Source organism: Lathamus discolor, chromosome 4 (genome assembly GCF_037157495.1).
Source record: "Lathamus discolor isolate bLatDis1 chromosome 4, bLatDis1.hap1, whole genome shotgun sequence".
Classification (NCBI taxonomy): domain Eukaryota; kingdom Metazoa; phylum Chordata; class Aves; order Psittaciformes; family Psittacidae; genus Lathamus; species Lathamus discolor.
Window position 1 is genome coordinate 74,781,145 of NC_088887.1, and position 22,040 is coordinate 74,803,184.

Below are 22,040 nucleotides of genomic sequence, written 5' to 3' on the forward strand. Positions count from 1 at the left end.
GCGTTACAAGCGGCCGCGGGGCAGCCGAGGGGGAGGGCGGGAGCCGCACGACAGCCAATGGGAGCCGCGCGAGAGAGAGCCGTTAGTGAGGAGCCGCCCACCTGAGGCCCCGCCCCGACCACGACGTGTCCGTTGCTGGGTTCAGCCGTAAGTTGAGACCCAGCGTCGTAAAGTGCGACAGTCGCCATTAAAGGCGGAAGTAAAGCCTTGTTCTTTTCGTGCCGCTGCCGCTCGGTTCGGAGGCGGCGAGTTCTGCTGTTCAGACGCGCGGGGAGAGAGGAAGGCGTTTTGACATGGGGGCTTCTTGCTGCAGCTGCGGCTCCGCCTGTGGAACCTGCGGGGAAGCGGCGGCTCCGGCCCTCTTGGCGCATGCGCAGTGGAGAGACCGTGACGCAAGGCAGTGTGTGTGGGGATGAGGACTGTTGCCGTAAAGCGCAGACGATGTCGGAGCCGCCTGTCTTCGAGAAGCGGTTGCTGGTGACGGGGGGCGCGGGGTTCATGTGAGTGGCAGCCGCGGTGCCCCAGTTCCCCTCGGGTGGGCATTGCTGGCTCTCGTGGTCCGGATGGGACCGGGACGGGGCGGGGCGGGAGGGATTCCGGGGGGCTGCCTCCCTTGGGTCTGTCCCGGGCCGGTTCCGCGGCGTCGCTGGCTCGGGCCGCGTTCGCTCAGGCTCGAACTGCGGGGCGCACGTCGGTTTCTACCCTGCCGGGTTTGCCTTAGAGGCTGTCTCGCCTGTGTCGTGCATCAGTTATTTGGGGATGTCCTGCGCCCGCTGGCGGTGGGAGTCGGTGCTCGGCCTCAGCCGTGGAGGGGTAGCGGGTGGCAGGGCTTTCAGTCAGCTCCTGTGTTTAACCTCCACTCTCTAGTGCTGTGGGTTCTGCTGGAGAAAAAGAAACTTCAAATCCATGTTAAGCTTGAGCCTGTCAGCGTGCTCAGAGCCTGAAATTGCGAGAGGACTAGATCTCTGTGTACCCCCCCTGCTTGGGAGGCTGGAGATGATGTGAATAAGACCTGCTAAAGCTGAACGTGCAGGATGAGCTTCTTATATACACGACTGTTCCAAAGAAAAAGGCTACCTTGCAGTCAGGCAATCGTTGCTTCTTACACCTAGCAGTTGTGACAGAGGGTTGAGTGTTGAGAGTCAATATTGTGGGTTAGGAGATTTGACTGTTTAGTTCTTCCTAATTTATAAAATTAATGGTGTAAAGGTATTTTAGACTGGCAATTGAAATGTAGCATGGAACAGCCTCGTTGGAATTGGTTTTGGTAGTTTTTTTTTGGGGGGGTGGAGGAGTGGGTGCTGTGAGCATTGCTGCTCTTTTTTAGTTTGACAGTATGCAGTTGTGGGCCTTCCCAATAGAATAATATTGACATATCGTGAAATATATTTGTAAATTTCTGTTGCTTGTCTTGAGTACAGCCCTCTCTAAACCCAAAGCTCTTTGTTGTTGTTAAACTTATAATTTATGCGTCTGTTACCTTAATGCTGTTTAAGTAATTGTAAAATATTTTTCTTCTATTCCACAGTGCTTCACATGTAGTTGTCTCTCTTGTGAAAAACTATCCAAACTATCTGATTATAAATCTAGATAAGGTAATAGCTTGTTTTCTTTCTTGATATGGAAAACTGTTTTAAATTACTTTTAATGCAATCTATAGCATGTTGAAATTTATGTGGGTTATAATTCTTTATTATTTTTGTTTGACTATCTGTTTGTTCCTATTAAAAAAAATCATCTACTGTTCATGTGCCCATCACAAAGAATTAGTTAAAAAAACAAGAGGCTTTTTTTGAGTTCTAGACTTCAGTTTAATGTTGTTTTTTTTTTTTTCAGTTAAGGTATATTCCAGAGTTTTATGTTTTTAAAACTTCATCATATCTGCTTGCAAAATAGCCTTTTCTGTTATAAATTTTGTTCTCAAACTTACTAGTGGTTTGGTGGGATTTGTGTTAGCTTATTTTCATGAAGCTCACTTAGTGAGACTGTGTGCGTATTTCTCTTTAGCTCAACTACTGTGCAAGCTTGAAGAACCTTGAAACTGTCTCTGAGAAGGAAAACTACAAGTTTATCCAGGTAATAAAGGCTTCCTTTCCAGGAAATTTAACTTTGTCCTGATTTTTATGCCCTTGTATCAAGGTAATGTCTCCATGTCTCCCCAGACTAGAAGCCACAGTTTCTATTTATGGTCAAGTTGAAATCACTGCTACTAATTCTGTCTCTTACATGAAGTAGTCTTTTGGAAATTGATATATTTTATTGTGAAATAAAGGTACAGAATTGGTTAAAGCCTGGTCATGAATGTGAGTGGTTCTAGGGATGATTGTTTTACCTTTTGATAGATGGTGATATGGACAAGATGGACTCATATTAATCTCCTCCATGCCTCTCTGATGCTCTCTTAGATTTTGCACCTTCAAATGCTGCCACTTGTCATATTCCATCATGTGCAACGTATTCTTTCTTGTTCTGCTAGTATTAGACATCAGGCTAATTACTTTTGCTGCTGTAGATGCTGTGTAGTTCATAGTTGTTTTGGAACAGGGTCTCATGGGACCGTTCAAGGTATGATTTCTCTTTTAAAAATTTTGTCAATTAAATTAGTTTACTGTTTCCACGGTTTTATCTTCAGACATGGGGTAGATTTTGATTTATTGTTCAGACAAGTGTTCTGATGGGTGGGTTTGTATGTTGAAGTTTTTCCCCTCTGTGAAAGTTGGTACTAATGCTGATCTCTCTATCTATCTGGGCTGCCTGAGGTTGCAGGACATGGGAAAAATGTATATAATTTAATTTTCTGGAATAGCAACTTTGTGGCAACGTTGTTGGAGGTAGTAGATGTAACTTAAATGTACTTCTTGGATTCAGGCAGGGTGGGGAATTGAATTTGTCCTCAGCTGTTTGGTGACACCCATGGCTGTTTCCATGTTTGTAAAGCACCTGTTTATTTATCTCTAAGCTGTTGAGATAAAAGCTTCATGAGAAGAAAGGGGATGTCTGCTAAGCAAATGTAGTTTCAGCATGCCCAAACTGGCTTTCTGGTTGTTTTTTTCCTAATGTTTTTGATGGTTTCCAGTATGTGATATCAAATGTATGAAGGCTTTAGAAAGGCCCTGTTACCTGGTTGTATATTAACGTTTAATTGCTGGGGATAGTATGGACTTCTAGAAGGCACCCTATAAATAGATCCCTGTGTGAAACGGGGAATAGCAATAAGGAATGATGTAGCTATACTGCTTCTGAACTTGGGTAGGAATATATTCTCACAAAAATTACATCAGTAGAATTATAATAGTATAAACTGGTTTCTTTTTTAACAAAGGTTGGTCAGAGCTTAATATGCAGCTGTGATGCAGCCATGCAGCCAAAGAGTTTACACTGATAGGAAAAAATGTTCTGGAAAAATAATCTCTGATGGGCAAGCCCTACAGTTAGAACTTTAACACTATTGCTGGCTTTAGAAGAGAGCAGGAAGGATAAATGCTGTAGTGGTGTTGTAGAAAAGAGACCTGTTTTGGAAGATAGAGAGGTGAAAGCTTGCAAAACTTGCTTAAGGGACTGTATTTAAGATTCAGTTTTATCACAGTTTCTGTGGTTGCTCAGCCCAGATGTATGGAGTTTGAATTTCATTTAAGAAAAGAGAGTCAATGTATGAGCCTGAAATGTATTTATTGGAGTGTTTCAGATCTGTTCAGGGATAAGAAACAGGAAAATCAGTTCATCTTCCTCCCATGTCTGACATCTGAGGCTGTTGTTCAGAATTGTTACTTGATAACTTCTTAAAACATACATGCATTTGAACTGTTAATTGCCTTGTCTCAGGGACAAAGACTTGTATTTTCAATAACATCTGTGCTCAGGTACTCTCTTGTTTGAACAAGTTGAGTCAACAGATAAATACAAAAACCTGTTTCCTAGCTTGTGTTTACCTTTAAGACCTGCTGTTTTTTCTGTGTCAAACTAAAGAATGGTTTGTGTGTTGATGCATGACTCTTTTCTAACTATATCTGTTTAAAAAAAAGTTAAATAATTACCAGGACAAAAATCAAAATGCAAAATCCTTGCAAGGCATCCAACCATGTATTTTGACTAGTGGAAATCCAGTTCACCTTTCATAACGCCACTAGATGTCACTGTCCGCTAGCCAGACTCCTACTTGGTGAGGGAACTTGTCATTCCAATCTCAGCATTCAAACTAAACATTGTACTTATGTTGTGTATGTTTTGGAGGCAATGCTGTTTCTAATGTTTAGTAGTAACAAAAGTCCCGAAATAAGTTTAATTGAGGCTGTTGCTCAAAATGTGTGACATCTATCCAAGACATGAGACAAATTGCCTGAAACTCAGTTGGTAGTAAACTGTGCTTTCTTTGTAATGGTTTGTTACATGGTGCTTGATACAAATGAGAGCTTACTATTTTCTATCAAAAGTAACTTGTTCTTTTTTTTTTCTGTTTAGGGAGATATTTGTGAACCTGACTTTATAAAACAGCTCTTCAAAACTGAGAAAATAGATATAGTCCTTCATTTTGCAGCCCAAACACATGTAGGTGAGCATTGTTGCATGTTTTGGTATTATTTTGCATAAAGGAGAGCATGAATTACACTTAGAATGCCTTTCACCACGAGCAGAAATACTTGAAAAATTCTCCAGGAAAATGCTTCTGAGAATTGTCAGATTGATATGAACTAAAACAGTTGTTAGTTAATTACTGGTAATAGGTATATATACCTATTACTGGTACATATATATATATATACACTGGTGTATATATATCTATTACTGCATCTTGCTGATGTCTTTGAATGATACTTTTCTTTCTGCACTCGGCCCTTCCTAGTGCTGACGGGAAGTAGTTCTGTTGCCACTAAAAGTTAGATAATGCTATTTCAAATGGAACTGTCCACAGTCAACAAGCTTTTACTCCCAATTCCAGCCTCTTGTTGAGAGGAAGGATTTTGTCTTTAAGTGTAGAGTATCTTTAATAATGACCTTGCTATGTGACAAAGAAAGCACTAGTGGTAAAATCCCAGTCTACATTACAGCCTCTAATATTATGGTTCAGTCAGAAGCCATATCTTGCCTAAATTTAATCAGAATTGTCTGATGTTTTTAATGTAGATCTTTCATTTTGGCATGCCCTGGAATTCGCCTATGTTAATGTTTATGGCACTAATGTGCTGGTTGCTGCTGCACATGAAGCCAATGTGGAGAAGTTTGTCTATGTTAGTACAGATGAAGTATATGGAGGCAGCACTGATGAGGTGAGTTTGGAAGTGTGTGAGGGTTTTTCTAGCTTTACTTGCTTTCAATAGTGAAAACAAAGTTGTCATAACTTTGCTTGGCCTCTGTCAGTGTATGACTTTTGAGCTATTCCTGGTAACACTGGAACTTGTAAACAAGCATTGGTTGTTTCTAGAAAGCCAAGTATCAAAACTGTCCTGAATTCTTTTGTAGCATGTTCTATATTGAATGTGTATTGCCTAAAGCAGAGAGTTTGGGGTCATTAATGACATGTGAATACTCCTCAGAGATACTATCAAATGAATGTATTGCTCAAATTTTGCCTTGAAGTCATGAGACTTCAAGCAATGGGCACAGTATATTTTGGCTTTGGTTTTTCTTTTAAATATAGTTTTTTCCTGCTCTGCCTTGACTGTGAACTGGACAGGCTGGGAACTGGTTTTGTACTGCTTTTGTATCTTTTCTTGATAAGTAGACAGTCTTCTGCTGTAAGTGGAAAGGTGACTTTCTCAGGCTGGTGTGCTTGGTTATTTAGGGATTTTTATTTCCATTGCAGCTGTAGCTTTTGTAATGTTTTAAGATTTATCTGGGTGAAAGAAATGACGTAATGCTAATTTTCACTTTAGGAATTTGATGAATCCTCACCAAAACGTCCAACAAATCCCTATGCCTCCTCTAAAGCAGCTGCAGAATGTTTTGTTCAGTCTTACTGGGAAAGGTACCAAGTAAGTTGATGTAACCTTCAAAAACTTTGAAACCTGTCCTTCATTGCTATGTCTTTCCTGATTGTTATTCTTCTTTGGCTATTCTTCTTGTTTGGATGTGTTATGGCACCACATACATTTGGATGTGTTATAGCACACCATACATTATAGGATGGTGGGGAGAGGTCAAATATTTTTATATTTTTGCAAATCTGAACTCTAATGTCTCAAAATGTTCCTGGATAAAGTGGTAAACAAAGAGAACATTAGCAATTGAAGAAACAGTGTTAAGATTGAAGAAAAGTTTATAGAGAAGTAGAATATGTAATATTCAAGTTGTTTTAAGACTGGTCTCATAGTGAAAGCAAAAAGAAAAGGCGGGGGAGAAGGGAACAAAACCCCCCTATTATTCAGATTCATTTAAGCAAAAATATTTAACATTTTTAATACTTTAGTCTTATTTTCTTGACATGTCCTTCTGCAGAGCTTTTTGACATAGCTTACTTGAATAAGATGTTAATGACTGAAACATTTTATTGGAATGAGTAGTAGTAAGCCAGTCTCTAGTGGACTATGTATATCTGTAGCAGGACTGAGATTGCAAATATTTGTCACCTGTGATGATTCTAACCAACTGAGAAGGCTGGAGGCCCTTGCCCATTTGGTGGATAGCTTAATTCATTACTGTTTGTAAGGCCTTGTAGAAGCACTGTGTGTCAGCTTATTACTGATCAGCAAGAAGCCTGCAGATTTTTACATACTTTCTTATGTAATCATATGCACTTTTCATGCTTTTCAGTTCCCTGTTGTTATCACACGGAGCAGTAATGTCTATGGACCACATCAGTATCCAGAAAAAGTAAGTACATATATGCTTTTCTCTGAGCTTCAGTATACTGTAATTGAGAGTTACAGCGTTGCTACTTTTTTGTTATGAGAATGGATTGATTTTTAAAAAAAACATTGTCTTGCAAGTATATATGTCCACACTTAGCTGTGATTATGTATTTTGGTCTCACACTGATGTGTCTTAACTATCAGCATAATGAATACATGTTGTTTTGCTTGTCACTAAAGCATCAGAGATTCTAGTTATTGACATGAGTTTTACTACAATGACTTTGTTTTGTAACTTTGTTATTTTTCAAAGGATATTTAACTGCCCTATGTCTGTCAGGGTTCCCCTAGTAATTACAATTAACTCGCATGTTATGCTGTAACAGAGAATGTTTAATAACTGAGGTAAGTGCCTCGAAATAAATCGAGAGCAGTATGCCCAACGTAGTGATGTTCCAGCTGTACAGAAAATTGGTAAGATGAAGCTATGGCAATCAGCTGTGAGATGGACAGCTTTGCAAAGCAACTTGTTCTTTGCATGTACCTTGCAGTGTAACTATTTAAAATGGTTATTGGTGAAAGGGAGTTGCCTTTGTAGGCAATACTGCTATGCTAGTGAATGGAAATATACTGACAAAAAGATAATCCTGCATACGTTTTTGGAGTTCAGAGCTTTTGTGAAATGTAGCTGTATTTTGCAGTTCTAGTGAGGTATTTCTTAAAATTTGAAATCCTTTCTGTGTGTTGGGTTGGGTGTTTCCTTTTTTTTTATATTTGCATATTTATTTTTCCCTCTGTTATTGCAGGTGGGTAAGCAATGGTTTTAAGAATGTTTTTCGCTGATGCATGGCTTGGGCAATGTCTGTTTACAGGTTGCATGATGTTGGAAGTATATTAGGGGATGCATCATTGCTTTTGGCCTATATAATTTCTTCCTCAAATATCCACTTCTAGTTACTGCTAAGACGTTACTAGGCTGGATGGATCTTTAGTTTTACTGACTATGTCAGCTCCTGTGTTTAGGGTAGTAAGTTAACAAAATTAAAATAATTGGAATAGCATTCTAATGGCTAATAGTTTAATAACTGTAATAGCAGGACCAACTGTTCTGAATGGATCTAAACTTGTAGCTGAACATAATACTGTAAATCTTTATGCTCACCTAATGTGATCTGTGTTTACTTATCTTGAAATTCTCTTCCAAATGTTTGAATGACTTTTTTGACTATAGACAATGCAATTTGCTGGATGTTTAAATCATGTTCTAAACATTTTCCAATAGTTATGCCTAATGAGACTCTAGAGCAGTTCTATGTGTGAAAAGTAATTCATAGAAATGTTAAGTTTGTAACAACTGATCTGTAATGGTTGACCAGACAGATAACCTTTACAACAGGCACATACTGTTAATGCCGCCCCCCCTCCCCCCCCCCAAATCGTTACAGTTCCTAGGCTTGATGCACTTTTTGATTAGACTTAAGAAAACTTAGAAGTATTTAAAGGGTCTTGTTAAGATACTTCATGGCACTTACTGGTGAAGCACAATGTTCTTTGTAGAGTAATAGCTTCAAAAATAGTGATTTTTATTTTTTTTTTTTTCCTCCATCTTCTCCTGTTCCATTCCTTAGGTTATTCCAAAGTTTATATCTTTGTTGCAGCAGAACAGAAAATGGTATGTAATTTGCTTTTTTGTTTGTGGCATTTGTCCTTACAAACTATACCTCATACTTATTTCACAGCTAAGTTAAGAATTGCTTATTTTGATAATATAATTTCCTTAAGCTAAAGGGTTGCTTGCATATCAGCTACTTAAGATACTTTCAGGTAACAGCTGAGGACAAAACTGCTTAAAGTGCACACTAATAAATTGAATAATTCTGTTTAAGGATTAACAAAATTTTTTTGTCTCTTCTTGGTTTTAAGCTGTATCCATGGTTCTGGACTTCAAAGAAGGAATTTCCTTTATGCAGCTGATGTGGTAGAAGCATTCCTCACTGTCTTGAAGGAAGGGAAGCCAGGTGAAATTTATAACATTGGAACGAACTTTGAGATGTCCATTTCCCAGCTTGCTAAGGAGTTAATCCATTTAGTAAGTAAACAGTTATGATGCTTTCCTTTACCAGTCACTGCACATATAAACAATTCTACTATAAACCTTTTGTAGAGAGAAATGAGAGAAATGAGGCTTGTGGTGGGTCTTAGAAGGTAATCGTAGCAGAACAATGTGCTACCCTTTCTGTGGCAGCTGTACTATGTAAGTTTTGAGTACAAGCTATCATGCGTTGCACTACTGCATCAGTTATCTGGGACATTAATGGTTAAATACCAATTGTTAGGGGTTTTTCATGCTAGCTGCTTCAGTTCTAATTTGAGAATGTGGCACTCAGATGAAGAAGCAGCACTGAAATTGTTCTGGATGGTTTTAATAATCTCTGTAGTTTAAAACCTCTGTTTAGGCAAAGACCATTTCCATTTTGTATATGTGGATTCTTTTTAAACAGACTTAAATCTTGCTAAAAAGTCTATTTTAAAATTTATGTTAAGATAGTGCAGAATGTATGGGGGTGACTTTGTTTCTCTTCTTGACAGATAAAGAAGACCAGTTCAGAATCTGAAATGGAGCACTGGATGGATTATGTCAAAGACAGGTAAGGAAATCGTGAAGGACATGCAGAATAGCTCTATCCTGAGGAATTCTGGGACTCCTGCCGAATAGTTACTTTGTGGAGTGAGAGCAGTTTATAAAAAGTATAGAAAAACTATATAGTATAGAAAAACAATATTTCCATTTATTATTTGGATCTTTAGGTCAGAGTAGATACCTGGAGACGTACATAGAAGAGCGTGTATTGCTAATCTGTCTTAACTTTACTCAGACTTCTCACTACTGAAGTGTGCTTTGGGAAAAGGGCTGGTTTTACACAGTAGCTAAATATTTTATTAAGAATAGTTTAGATAATTTATTCAGTACTTTCTCTTCAACTTCACTTGAGTGAGGTGAATTCCATCATCTCTCATGTAGCATTAGTATGTTGACAATAACATAACTAGTTCAGACTTAAATGCGCTTTATAGATAAGACCTGCACTCCACAGGCAGAAATACACACCTGTGGCGTGTAGTTAGTTTTAGATTCCCAGCTCAAGCTGAAACTGCTATCTCAAAAGTAGATGTAAAATTCTGAGGTGCCAAACTTAAGGTGGTGGCAGAAATTGCTAACTTTTATAAATATGCTTTTGGTCTGTGTTTTTGTCCTTAATTTCAGGCTTGGTTTGGCTCTGTTCTTTTATCTCCTTTTTTTTTTTTTCCTGCAACAATGAGTCTGCTTACCTTAGATACTGCACTCTCACTAGTGATTAGAAATGACATACCTGCTGATAGCAGTTAAGTATTATGTCCTTTAGAATTCTCACTTTGTTTACATTTGAATTGTTACCCAAATGTGTGTCAGTTGTTACTGAACTGAAGTGTCTTTAAATATACTAATTTTTGTTTTTAAAAGGAAGTGTTTTTCAGAAATCCGGGTGTATTGCAGAACTTTAAATAAATTGTCTTTGGCTCACATGATTTGGGTGTTCAGTAGGTCTTAGCATAATTCAGATTGAGGTGTTTCTTCATGTGTACTGGCTCCTGTTTGCTGACACTTAAACATTAATGGGACTGAGAAAACTAACCCCATAGGTATACATCTTTCAGAGAATGTTGAGGTCTTACAAAAGATTAAGATACCTAACTAGCAGTTATTTAATTCTAGAATGAGCAACTTAAGGGTCATGGGGGTTATTTGCCATGGAAAAATAATTTCTGCTTCTGCTTGAGATCAGGATGTTTTAATAAGTAGTTGGTTTCTCTGTGCACATGGAGATCCAGTATGCTAGTGCAGGAGGGCTAGACGAGAATGTGTAACTGCCAGACTGTGAAAGGGAAAGTATGTGTCATGCATAAATGTAGGAAATCTCTTTCTGTGTTGAATCTTGCAGGGTTCTGGGATTCTACATATTGAGTATTATTAAGTTTGCGTAGCTACTGAAGGACTGTAACGACAGTGCTTTGGAAGTTTATGTATTTCAAATCTGAAGTAGGTGAAAAATGTTGGGCTTTCAGGATGAAAATTGTGAATGCAGATACTAGAAAACACTTGCTTGGATAGTGACTGTCTAAAGCATTGCAAAGGCACTGATTTGCACAATTGCATTGGCAGTAATTTAAGTTTTGCATTCATTTCTGTACCAATACGATAATAATTCATATTTATACTACTCAATTCCAAGAAGTTAACTGTACAAACTGAATTGTGGTGTAGAAGCTGTATTCAGTGCCACATAGTTTTTGAAGGCAATATAATCTGTTCATGTTGATGGGAATTTTCAGAATTGAAGCATATGTAATGTTGGAAGACAGTGTGAGGTACTGCATTTCTAATTAATGAAGTAATCTAATCAAATTGTTTTTCATCTGCATTTTATATTTCATCAGACCTACCAATGACCTGAGATACCCCATGAATTCAGAAAAAATGCACAGCTTAGGTTGGAGACCTAAAGTGCCTTGGAAAGAAGGAATAAAGAAAACAAGTAGGACTGATGACTTTTACACTAATTGATTTAGAAGTGATGGGAGGAGGGAAAGGGTCGAAAAGGGGCATATAGGTTTGTTAATGAGAAGCTAAAGAGAAGAAATTTAGCGTTTTAATTTTCCGTAAATGGACTGTTCTTTAGGAATTTACCTGATTAAAAATAAAAAAAGGTTAATCACAATAAAGCACGAGCAACTAGAATTACTTTTTAATGCTAGATTAAGTCTTGCATGAAGACTTTACAAAACCTGCACTAGATTTCTTTAAATATTGTAGGTTAAACGTTTGCATAATGAACTACTAACATGTTTATAGTCCTATGATATGTGTGGAATATTTTAATTTCCCTGTTATTGCTGGTCAACTTGACTCATTAGCATTCTCTTCATACTAGTTGAATGGTACAAAGAAAACTTTCACAACTGGAAGAACTCGGAGAAAGCTTTGGAGCCCTTTCCTGTGGCAGAGCCGTTTGCACAGCTCAGTGGTCCCTAGGGTAGCAGAGAACCTGAAGGAGTTTATTCTACCTCATACAGCCTTTCCTTCAAAGCCTGCAATCAAGTGGCCTCACTGAACTCTTAATGTATTCAAGATACAGGAACCAAAATTAATACGGAACTACAGTATAGCACAAATGTGGAAGGGTTGCAGCACTTTATAAACTGAATCTGTTAATTTCAGCGTTCGGTGCAATAGCTGTTGATTGTTTAAAATCACTAGGTATTGATTTTAAAGACGTTTGCAGGTTGAAGAATATTTATAATGCTATAAATTAGTGTAACTGAAGTCGAATCTGCCTTAATGAGAATAATTTGTGGTTACAGCTTTTGGTACATTCAGTGGAAATTCTTTTAGTTCTGGAATCATTGATCTGTATTAATTTGTTTTTACACTGTAATATATTATTTTTGTCACTTTAAAGAGTTGCATTTTGGTTTTAATCAGGGGGAAGAATGCTATATTTTTCTGGAGAGTATAAATCAGTCAACAGAAGCTAGCTATAGCACCCATATGGTTCAGTCCTTTTCTCTGTTGTTGTAGTATTCCCTTCTGACTGATTGAACTGTTACCTATTCCATAACTTTAAATGCCCCTCTTTAAGAGAGGCAGGGAAAAAACCAGTGTCAGGACATAGCAGGTGTTCTCACTGAGATTTCCAGAAGCATTTTCTTAAACTGCTCTGTTTTAGATATTGGTTTGGTTTATTTGTTTGTTCTTTACCTGTATTACTGTCTTTTACATGTTAATTTCCATTTCTTAACTAATTGTAACCAACTTGAAATACTGTAACATGGTTAACATTCCAGTGATGTTATTTCGTGTGATATGAAGGATATTTATGGAGAAAAATATTCAACACTTCCTTGTGGGTTGGAAGACCTTCAATGTCATGTTTCAGAATTTTTTATTTTTTTTCTGGTGACAAACATTTTAAAGATCTGAGTTTTAATGTAAAGCTTGGGAGGAAAATTCAATTCTAGGAATATGTTGATGCATATTTTTCAAAGTTGATTTGAGTAATAAAAGTTACAGTGTAACTGTTTTCTCATAATTAAGTAAACATGTTGAAAAAGCAGATGGTGGGTTTTGTGGTGCTTTGTTTTCTTTTTTTTAGTATTTCTTACTTTTTTTCAGCATACAGCAAAAACTGTCTTCACTTTTTTGGCTTTTATGTGGAAGGTACAGAAGGGACATCTCTTCCTGCTCTTAACCACTTTAGCTTCTGTACTTGGCACAGTCCCAGACCCTTCTTTTGCTCCTGGGTAGAGCTGCAGAAGGATAGGACTAAGATGCTATGGTATGCGTGGAAATTGCTGAAACTTTTAAAGACTCTCAGCAATTGGGAGTTAACTCGCAAAACAGAAGTATTTGCAGTTCTTCCCTCATCACCCAAAGTGGAGGGAAGGACAGAACTTGGGGCATTTGCCTTAACAAATACCTGCTAGAGTTTCAGTAGTAACTGAACATAGAACTTAATAGTACTGATCCAGGTAGTCTACAAATAGTGCTGCCTTTGGACCCATTCTGCTCCCAGCTTCATAACACCTCTTACGTGTTGGGGGTTGGAACTAGGTGATCTTTGGGTCCTTTCCAACCCTAAGTGTTCTATGATTATATGTATTGTATGGAGCTGTTGATAAAATGCCACTTGCTTGTCAAGAGTCATCTTGAGGCTGAACAATAACGCTTGCAGGCTTATCTTGACACCAGTTACGTATTCTAAAGTCCAAGAATGTGTTACTGAGGGTGAGTTTTCTAGGACAAAGTAGGATAATAATAGTATACTAGAATTACATTGCACTTGTATTTTTTGGGAGTTTCTGATACTTGGTTTGGTAGCGGAAACCTCCATTTGGGAAGGATGAAAGTTACAGGACTTTTTATGTCTGAGATTATTAGAATACTTGGCTTACCAGATAGTTAAGATGAATCACTTAAATTTCATTGTCAAACATACATTGTTGTCAAATATTTTCTTAATTTTCATATTCTCTTGAGCTCATAGAATGATAGAATAGTTAGGGTTGGACAGGACCATAAGCTCATCTAGTTCTAACCCCCCTGCTGATGGGCAGGGACACCTCTACCTAGGCTGTGTCACCCAAGGCTCTATCCAGCCTGGTAGTGAACACTGCCAGGGTGGAGCATTTACCACTTCTTTGGGCAGCCTGCTCCAGTGCCTCACCACCCTCACAGTAAAGAATTTCCTCTTTATATTTAACCTAAACTTCCTCTGTTTGAGTTTGAACCCATTACTCCTTGTCCTACTGCTACAGTCCCTAATGAAGAGTCCCTCCCCAGCATCCCTGTAGGCCCCCTTCAGATACTGGAAGACTGCTATGAGGTCTCCACGCAACCTTCTCTTCTCCAGGCTGAACAGCCCCAACTTTCTTAGCTTATCTTCATATATATCTTCCTTGCAAAATGCAGAAAGTTACTTACCCATCTTACTGTTTTGTATTTTACAAAAGTCAATACCAGAAATAGCTGAAGTCCTGCAGAGATCTCCTTTAGCTGTGGCAGCTGCTTTCTGTGGACTGCATGAAAGTATGTTTGTTTCACATGTGCTTATGATGGAATACTGGTTGTGTGATTTGCCTTTAAAGTATAGATTATTAAATTATTTAAACATTGCAAATAAGTACAGTGTCTTTGGAGCACTAAAAATCAATTAACTTGTGATAGTGTTATCAGATTAGAACTACATAGAAGAAAGCAATAGTGTGTGTTTGGTTTACTAAATAGATCTTTCGAACGTTTTGAATGTTTAGATGCTGAAGATGCAAGCCTTGACATTCATGGGGCTATCCAAACAAGTAATATTACTTAGGAGCAGTGAAAGGATCAAAAGGATTAAAAAAGGATCATTTAATTTTTAGCATATTTAAGTGTTTTTGCTGATTTAATCCTTCAGAGTGTTTGAGATTTTTTGCTTGGTGTTCAAACTTAAATTTATATGAATATATACATATACATTAAAAAAATATACAAATATAAAAAATAATCTAGGAAGCTTTTGCTTTGAGCTGCTGTGCTCTGTAGTGTACTGTAGATAGATTGCATTAGCAGGTGAGTGCTCTGGTAGGAGTGTTCCTTTCACAGGGAAAAGTCTTTTTACTGTTAAAGGAAATAGCTTTTTTTGCCATTAAAGTTCTGGCTTTTATAGGAAGAAGAGGACAAAGGATCTACTAGCAAACTGTTCATGTGGAGGAGTTTAATGCTTTTAGCTTTTATTTCTCACTGTTTCACTCGGAAGGTAGGAAGAAGCAGTTCTACAGAAAGCTAAGGTAGTGATTACAACAACATTGTGAACACAGGAATCTTTCAGTCCACTTTCCTCAAGGTTTGTCTGGCAGAACAATGTGAGGCTACACCGATAAGAAAAATAAATGGAGTAAACGTGTATGTCACTTAACTTGCTAAAACTTTATAATGGAGAAGGGCTGGTCTTTGCTAGAGGGTTTCTGTCCAGGTTCTGTCATGCACAGGTGGCTCACATATGGGAAATTATTTGGGGACAGTTGTCAGGTCTGCACCTCTTTTTGGAGTTACTGCTGTTGTTCGGATCAGATCTTCAGGAGCAACTCCTGAAATCCCTTCTGCCTTGGGCAAAACCAGCATCGCTACCCCGTTATCTTGGCGTACTCCTGCTGATCAGTACATCCCTTGAAGTAGCAAGTGAAGGGATTGGGAAGATGGTGAAGCCTATAGCTGATGCAGGGCTGCCAGGAGTCCACCTGCCCTGCAATTCGTGGCCTGTGCGGCCTGTATCTCTGTATCTGTTCCTGTTTTCATGATGGGCATAACCCTTGCTGTCCCCAAGGCTTTCTCCGCTCTGACCCTGCCAGTTCCTTGCTTGTATTTGTGTGCTGCTTGGCATGAAGGGGCTCCAGCTGTGTCTGAGGTTGCTGTATGTTGTCATAATGGGATGGACTCGGAAACAGCTTTTTTTTGTCCAGCCTGCCTGTTACCAGATATAGGAGAGAGGTTGTGGGTGAAAAAAGTGGTGGTGTTGGTGGTTTTTTGGTTTTTATTTTGTTCCCTTTTCCGCTGCCTACTCTGGAAGGGTACAAAATAGTACAAATCTGGTTTACCATTAGGAGAAAGTTCTGAATAGCTTCGTCTGGACTCAGGATGCTCCATTTTGCTAAAACTCTGTTCTTGTGCTCTTCAAATGGCCATGAAATGCTGCTATGTTCCTGCTTTTCAGTAAGAGGAACTTTCATGCAAACCCCCAGCTTTTGTTTGGGAAATGCTTTATTAAATATGTTATATCTGAGGCTGAATTCCTTCTTATTTTTGTTTTGTTTTGCATTACGTTTAGTTTTTAGCTCAAATTTTTGTGTTAATGTATGACGATGCTAAAGTGAATAGTGTTTTTTTGACTTTTACGCCTGCAATCGCACATCTGGAGTTTATCTGCACCAGAGATCACAAGATTATGTTAACTGCATCAGTAGGAGACACGCTCATTAAGTGATTACATTCATCATTTCTGAGTGAAACAATCGCTGCCAGTGGCAATGGAAAATCATGAGAGTATGAGATTTTGTACCTGTATGTTGTTAGCACACCTCTTTAGCACAATGGTGGGGGGCTTGGGTTTGTTTTTTTAACCTCTTCCTAACTGAATTTCTTTTGTTATGGAGGTTTTGTTCCCAGACACTGAACTGCTGGCCTAGGCCTCAGCATTTGACTTCTGAAAATGTCAGCTCATGAAGAACAGTGGTTGTTCACAAAATGGTGTAATTTGAGGAAAAAATACACTGAAAGCAGAAGGAAATGTGTGTGTGTGTCTCCAGATACTCACGGGGGTAGTTTGGGAGAAGGCTGTTTCCACACTCGAAAAGGAGGGATTTGTTAAACTCTGTTGCTGCAGAAGAGGCAGAGGTTCGTTTGGCTCTTTCTTTTGACTGACACGAGGGAGCAGCAGTGGACAAGCTTGCAAACCGGCTTTCCTCCACACACAGCGTGCAGGGAGCATGGGTAGGGGATGTTCTCACAGGGAGCTTTGTCTAGATCCATGGGATATACAGCTATGCACAAACTTGAGTTGTGAGTGTCCAGCACCAGCACCACATGTGTCAATGTGCACACTTGGGTGCATCCTTTGCATTTGACATGTAGCCATGCATGTCACACTGTAGGAGTGTGATAACAGTTGCCCGTTGCAATGCATGCCTATCTGGCAGTGTGAGGATGAGCTGTTTTTCCTTACAGCTATGCTTAGTATTTGTGAGTTGTGCAGACACGCAGATCCTCTCCTGTACGTCTCTGAGCAGGACCAGGGAAAAATGAGGATAGAGATGCCCTTGCTGTTCATGTCTGTGGTACATCATCTCTCTGCAGTTTGTCAGACTTCAAAATAAAGTCCCTGAAAACTGAAGCACAACCACTGCCGATTTAACCCTCCTGAATACCACATATTCTAGTTCCTGTTGCTCCCCAAATAATCGAGAGAGCCACAGCCGAAAAACCTTTATAAACCTGATACCAAATGCATGTAGGTTGTGCATTGTGCATGGATGTATAGATGTAGTTTAGTGCTATTATTACGTTTGCCCTTGCCTTAAGGCGTTTTATTTACAAAGACGGGTCAGCAATTAGTTCGCAGTATTCATGGATCGGCCATGTGGGACGGGTGACGGCTGTCTCGTTTAACCCGTCGTGTATGCCAGAAGTGGGTGGAGAAGAAGCGGTTAGTGTTATCACTTCGAAGAATCACCTAACGCAGCCGAAATAGCTCAGTTGGGAGAGCGTTAGACTGAAGATCTAAAGGTCCCTGGTTCGATCCCGGGTTTCGGCAAGAGTGTTTTCTTCCTTTTCCTGCGGCTGCGAGGAAGGCGGCGGGCTGCTTGCCTCCCTCCCGCGGGCTCTGACCGATACCGGCGCCCCGGCCGCTTCCTGCCTGGCACGGCCGCTGCCTTGTCTCCGGGCCCCGGGGCCGCTTGCTGGAGGTGCTAGTGAGAGTGCCGCTTGTGGCACCGCGTCTGTGAGCGCGCAGCACGGTACGTGTTATTCCTGGCCATTACCCTGGAGCCGGTGTCAGCGCTGGACTCAATGGCCCCCCCGCGGTGCTCCCCCAGGGACCGGGATTTCCCGTTGCCTACCTCAGGTAGCTCATTTTAAACCAATAAAAAGCGGCGGAGGCATTGCCAGTGGTGAGACTGAGGGAAGCGGTGCCTTTTTTTGGAACGCTTCGAGTTCCTCATTTTAAAACTTTCTCCCGCTTTCGGGTGAATTTTTGTAACCTTTGTAATATACTGACACCAGAGCAATAGACAGAAAAGGGTCTTTCACTATTGGCATCACCACTGCAAAACACAGCAGTAAATCAGCTCCTTACCCTTATTTAGCATCTTTCATCTATTCATGAAAAGGTACCGCTGGTCCTTTTTAATCACAGCATCCCATCAAACACTGCTGTTGAATTGCTTGTCTGATACAAAGAGCTCTCACTGCTGATGAATATCCTATTAGCATAGACAGAAGTGTTACTGAGACTCTTACTAGTAAGACAGATAAGGCATTGTACAACTGCTCATATTACTACTTTTCCTAAAAATTTCTTAAGCCTTTGAGAGAATATTGAGACTGCCCAACTGAGTACTCTGTGACAGATGGGAATGTTAAAATGGAGGTTACTTGTGATTTCTCATCTGCACTTTTGCACATGTGATATTAGAAATAAATACTTTTTTTTTTTTTTTCTGCAAAAAGTGTTAATTATTCATCAAAGACTTTAACTTTGGGAACTAATTAGGAAGGTATTGATTTCTTGCAGATGTGTAATCAAAGAGGCAAATGAGAGAATGACCGTTTACTTTTTGATGCTTTCCATACTGCTGTATAAAAGAGCAAGCTTGAACGTTACACCTCTCTGCTTGCCTTTTGCACAAGCACCCTGGTAGCCAGCTCTTTCCAAGGTACGTTTGGTATGGAGGGAGCTGCCCCATGTGGTGCAGACACCAGCTGGCTAGTGCCACTCACGTGGCGGGGCAGGATGTGGCCCAAGGTGTCTGGGCATACCCCATCAGTGTCGCACCAGAGGTTGGGTCCCCTCTGCCACTGAGTTCCCTGAGGGCCAGGAGCGGTGTGGGTCACTCTTGCCTTTTCAGAGGGTCTGATTTTCAGCAGGAATACCCAGGCACATGGATGTATGACAGTGGTGTGGTAGTGTCTGAAACGTCTATTTTTAAGCTATATTACCTGTGGTAGCAATTCCATTCCCAGAGGTTTTGTGATGTTAAACAGAAATTTTGTGGAGCACTGAAATAACGAGGGTGATAGCCATGGGGACGCTGAGAAGAAAATCTCATTTTTGTTTCATATAGAATTTGGATAGCATGTGCTGAATAAGGCTTCAGGTCTTATGTGGAAGAAGAAGATAAAATTAAGAGATAACCGTAATTCTGGTATTTAATAACTTCTGTCTGTTTGATTTTGCAGGCTTGATGCAGGTTTCTAATGCGATTTGGCAGGTTCTGGGAAAATAACCCCAAGTGTTGTCGCTTTATTGCTTTTATGTCACAGAATATTCAGGCATATTTCATTCAGCTGTATCTTCTTTACACCATCTTTTTGCTAGCAATGCTGCTTTCTAGGTTTCTTCTTGCCAGCAATAATTTCTATTTGCATTTATTCTTCTATTTGTCATGGTTTAAGCCCAGCTGGCAACCCAGAACCATGCAGCCGCTCGCTCACTTCTCCCCCTTCTTCCCCTCCCTGCTCCCAAAGGGATGGGGAAGAGACTGGAAAGAATGTAACGCCCATGGGTTGATGTCCTGGCTTCAGCAGTAGCAGTCGTTTTTCTCCTTCGTAGCAGCTGGTGCAGCACTGTGTTTTTGACTTTCAGCCTGGGAACAGAGCTGAAGAACAATCCAGTAACTAAGGTATAACACAAGCCAGTACTGCTGCCACCAATAATAATAAGAAGGGAAATAACAAGGGAATAGAATACAACCACTCACCACCCACCAATCGATACCCAGCCCGACCCGAGCAGTGATCTAGCCCTCCGGGTAACTGCCCCCAGTTTATATGCTGGGCATGACGTGCTGTGGTATGGAATACCTCTTTGGCTAGTTTGGGTCATGTGTCTTGTCTCTGCTTCCTCCCGGCTTCTTGTGCCCCTCCTCATTGGCAGAGTGTAGGAAACTGAGAAGTCCTTGGTCAGGGCAAGTGCTACATAGCAACACCTAAACCAGCAGAGTGTTAGCAGCATTGTTCTCAGACTAAAGCCAAAGCACAGCACTGCACCAGCTACTAGGAAGGACAAAAATGACTGCTACAGCTGAACCCAGAACACTATTATATTGTCCCCTCAAGATGAACCCCCTGCTAGGAAGCAAATCCAGACTGTTGTCATGTCTGTCTAACTATGTTTTAGTCACAAGGTTCTTTCTCTGCAGCTAGGAAACTTCCCTGCCATTACAGATATGGTTGCATATGTTTTTTTAAAATGACCATCACATACTGAAGTTGATACCTCACAGGAGCTCAGGGGAAAAAATCGTATTTTAAAATGTTGTTTCAGCCTCCCTCAAATATTCAGAATCTGGTGGCAGTTGTTCACATGGTTTTTCTTCCATGACCATCCTTGGTTACCATTTTAAGTGAATGAAACCTGGGGCGGAAGGAGCAGCTCAGGAGGAAGTGTACCCCACATCTTAGCTCTGCTGCAAGCTACAGCCACTTGCATCCACAGAACATGACAAGTAAGGAAGAAGCTTAAAGCTTTACTTTGAAATACCTCTATTTGGTATTTCTGACAGTGGTGGGACTAACTTGCAGTGCCTGGCATTTTCGATAGGCTTTCTGAAGGTTCATGTTGAGGTGTTGCTCAGATGAGATGCTTCTCCTCCACCTCTATGTCCCCAGACTTGCACATCCCCCTCCTTGTCCCTGCATGCAATTTCTGCTCCTGATATTTGTTAGTCATGTCTGCCTCTCAGCAGTCAATAAATGTTACTCTTACATGTAGTAAAATTTCCTTCTTCTGGATGGAAAACTGGGTTTGTCTGATAGAAAAGATTTGTTTGTGTCTCTTGACTAAAAGATCTCTGATTTTGTCTCCTGTACTGTCTACAGACATCTGGTAAATCTCGTTTAGTTAAGCAGCATGATTGATTTTAGTTAAGCAGTATGATTGATGCAAGGGATTTAGAAAACAGGAGTCAGGACTCTCATTTAGTTTTTACGATTTTATGTGTATTTTTAATAACAAGTCTTAGTTATTTCTATCCAGTTTTTCTAGAAGAGCTACAACTGTGGTTTTTAACTTTCTCAGAAAGGTGTTTAAAAAGAGAAACAAAACTTTCAGCTGATGATGCAGTTATAGAATCTAGCACTCTACATTCGAGCCTTTTTATTTTGTTCCCTATGAGTGACCAAGTTAGGAGAGCTTTATTCTGTTTGGGTTCAGCTCAGGAACCCCATGTAAGGAGGGATTTTCTGATCCAGTTCCTTGGGAGTTTTGGGGGCTTTCCTCCCCCTTCCTCCCCCCAGCAATATATTCCAGGGTTCTTGGTTTGGCTTTTGTAGGAGCATAGAACTTATATTCCATAGTAGAATAAGACAGATTTGGGGCAGTTAAGTGAAATCTTTACTTCCAATCCTGCTATGGTTATCAGTGCTATCTTTATCCTCAGTGAACCTCAGGGGAGGCATTACAGTTTTTTGGATGTACATACATCTACTTGCTTAAAGCAAGGGAGCATTCATTACTTTGCCCAACAATGTTCTTGGGATTTAGCCCACATGACATGAGGGATGAATGTCTTTTGTTCCATTTTATATTTTCCTTTGGGATAAGTAGTGGAGTTAGTTTTTTTGAATAAAAATTGTGAGAGAAAAGTATCTTTTGGAATTGGCCCTTGAAAGAGTAATATAAGGTTAAGGCTTTAGAGAATTTATAATGTTATTTTAAATACTGTATTTGTACAGTCTTTCAGATTGATCGATTTATTTATTTATTTATTTATTTATTTTTAATGTGGTACAGAGCCAGATCTGTATTTCCTTCATATTTCTTTCCCTGGGACAATTTGTTGCATTGCTGAATTGTAGGGATGTGACCCTCTGTCCTACTCTTCCATGCTGAACATAAGGTTTTAGGCTCATGCCTTCCTGACCATGTCCTGAATGACAAGCCTCAAAGGCAGTCTGTGTGCTAGCTG

The 22,040-nt window shown here is 39.9% G+C and overlaps 1 protein-coding gene and 1 non-coding gene across 4 annotated transcripts; both read left to right on the forward strand.

Annotated features, from left to right (window-relative positions):
- The first annotated feature begins 53 nt into the window (after positions 1 to 53).
- TGDS (TDP-glucose 4,6-dehydratase) lies at positions 54 to 12,937 on the forward strand. 3 transcript variants are annotated; one of them, XM_065678067.1, is made up of 13 exons: positions 54 to 147; positions 314 to 500; positions 1,529 to 1,595; positions 2,008 to 2,076; positions 4,459 to 4,549; positions 5,122 to 5,264; positions 5,871 to 5,969; positions 6,748 to 6,807; positions 8,414 to 8,457; positions 8,709 to 8,874; positions 9,375 to 9,433; positions 11,262 to 11,359; positions 11,756 to 12,937. In XM_065678067.1, exons 2-13 carry the CDS (start codon positions 370 to 372, stop codon positions 11,854 to 11,856), a joined length of 1,128 nt encoding a protein of 375 aa, XP_065534139.1. In that variant the 5' UTR covers positions 54 to 147; positions 314 to 369; the 3' UTR covers positions 11,857 to 12,937. The 3 variants fall into 3 exon arrangements, with proteins under 3 accessions (XP_065534139.1, XP_065534138.1, XP_065534140.1); XM_065678068.1 differs by lacking the exon at positions 54 to 147 and adding an exon at positions 868 to 1,001 and having other exon boundaries at positions 411 to 500; XM_065678066.1 differs by lacking the exon at positions 54 to 147 and having other exon boundaries at positions 193 to 500.
- Positions 12,938 to 17,595: 4,658 nt separating this feature from the next.
- On the forward strand, positions 17,596 to 17,668 carry TRNAF-GAA (transfer RNA phenylalanine (anticodon GAA)). The gene has a single exon. It is a non-coding gene; the product is annotated as a tRNA-Phe (tRNA).
- The last annotated feature ends 4,372 nt before the right edge of the window (positions 17,669 to 22,040 follow it).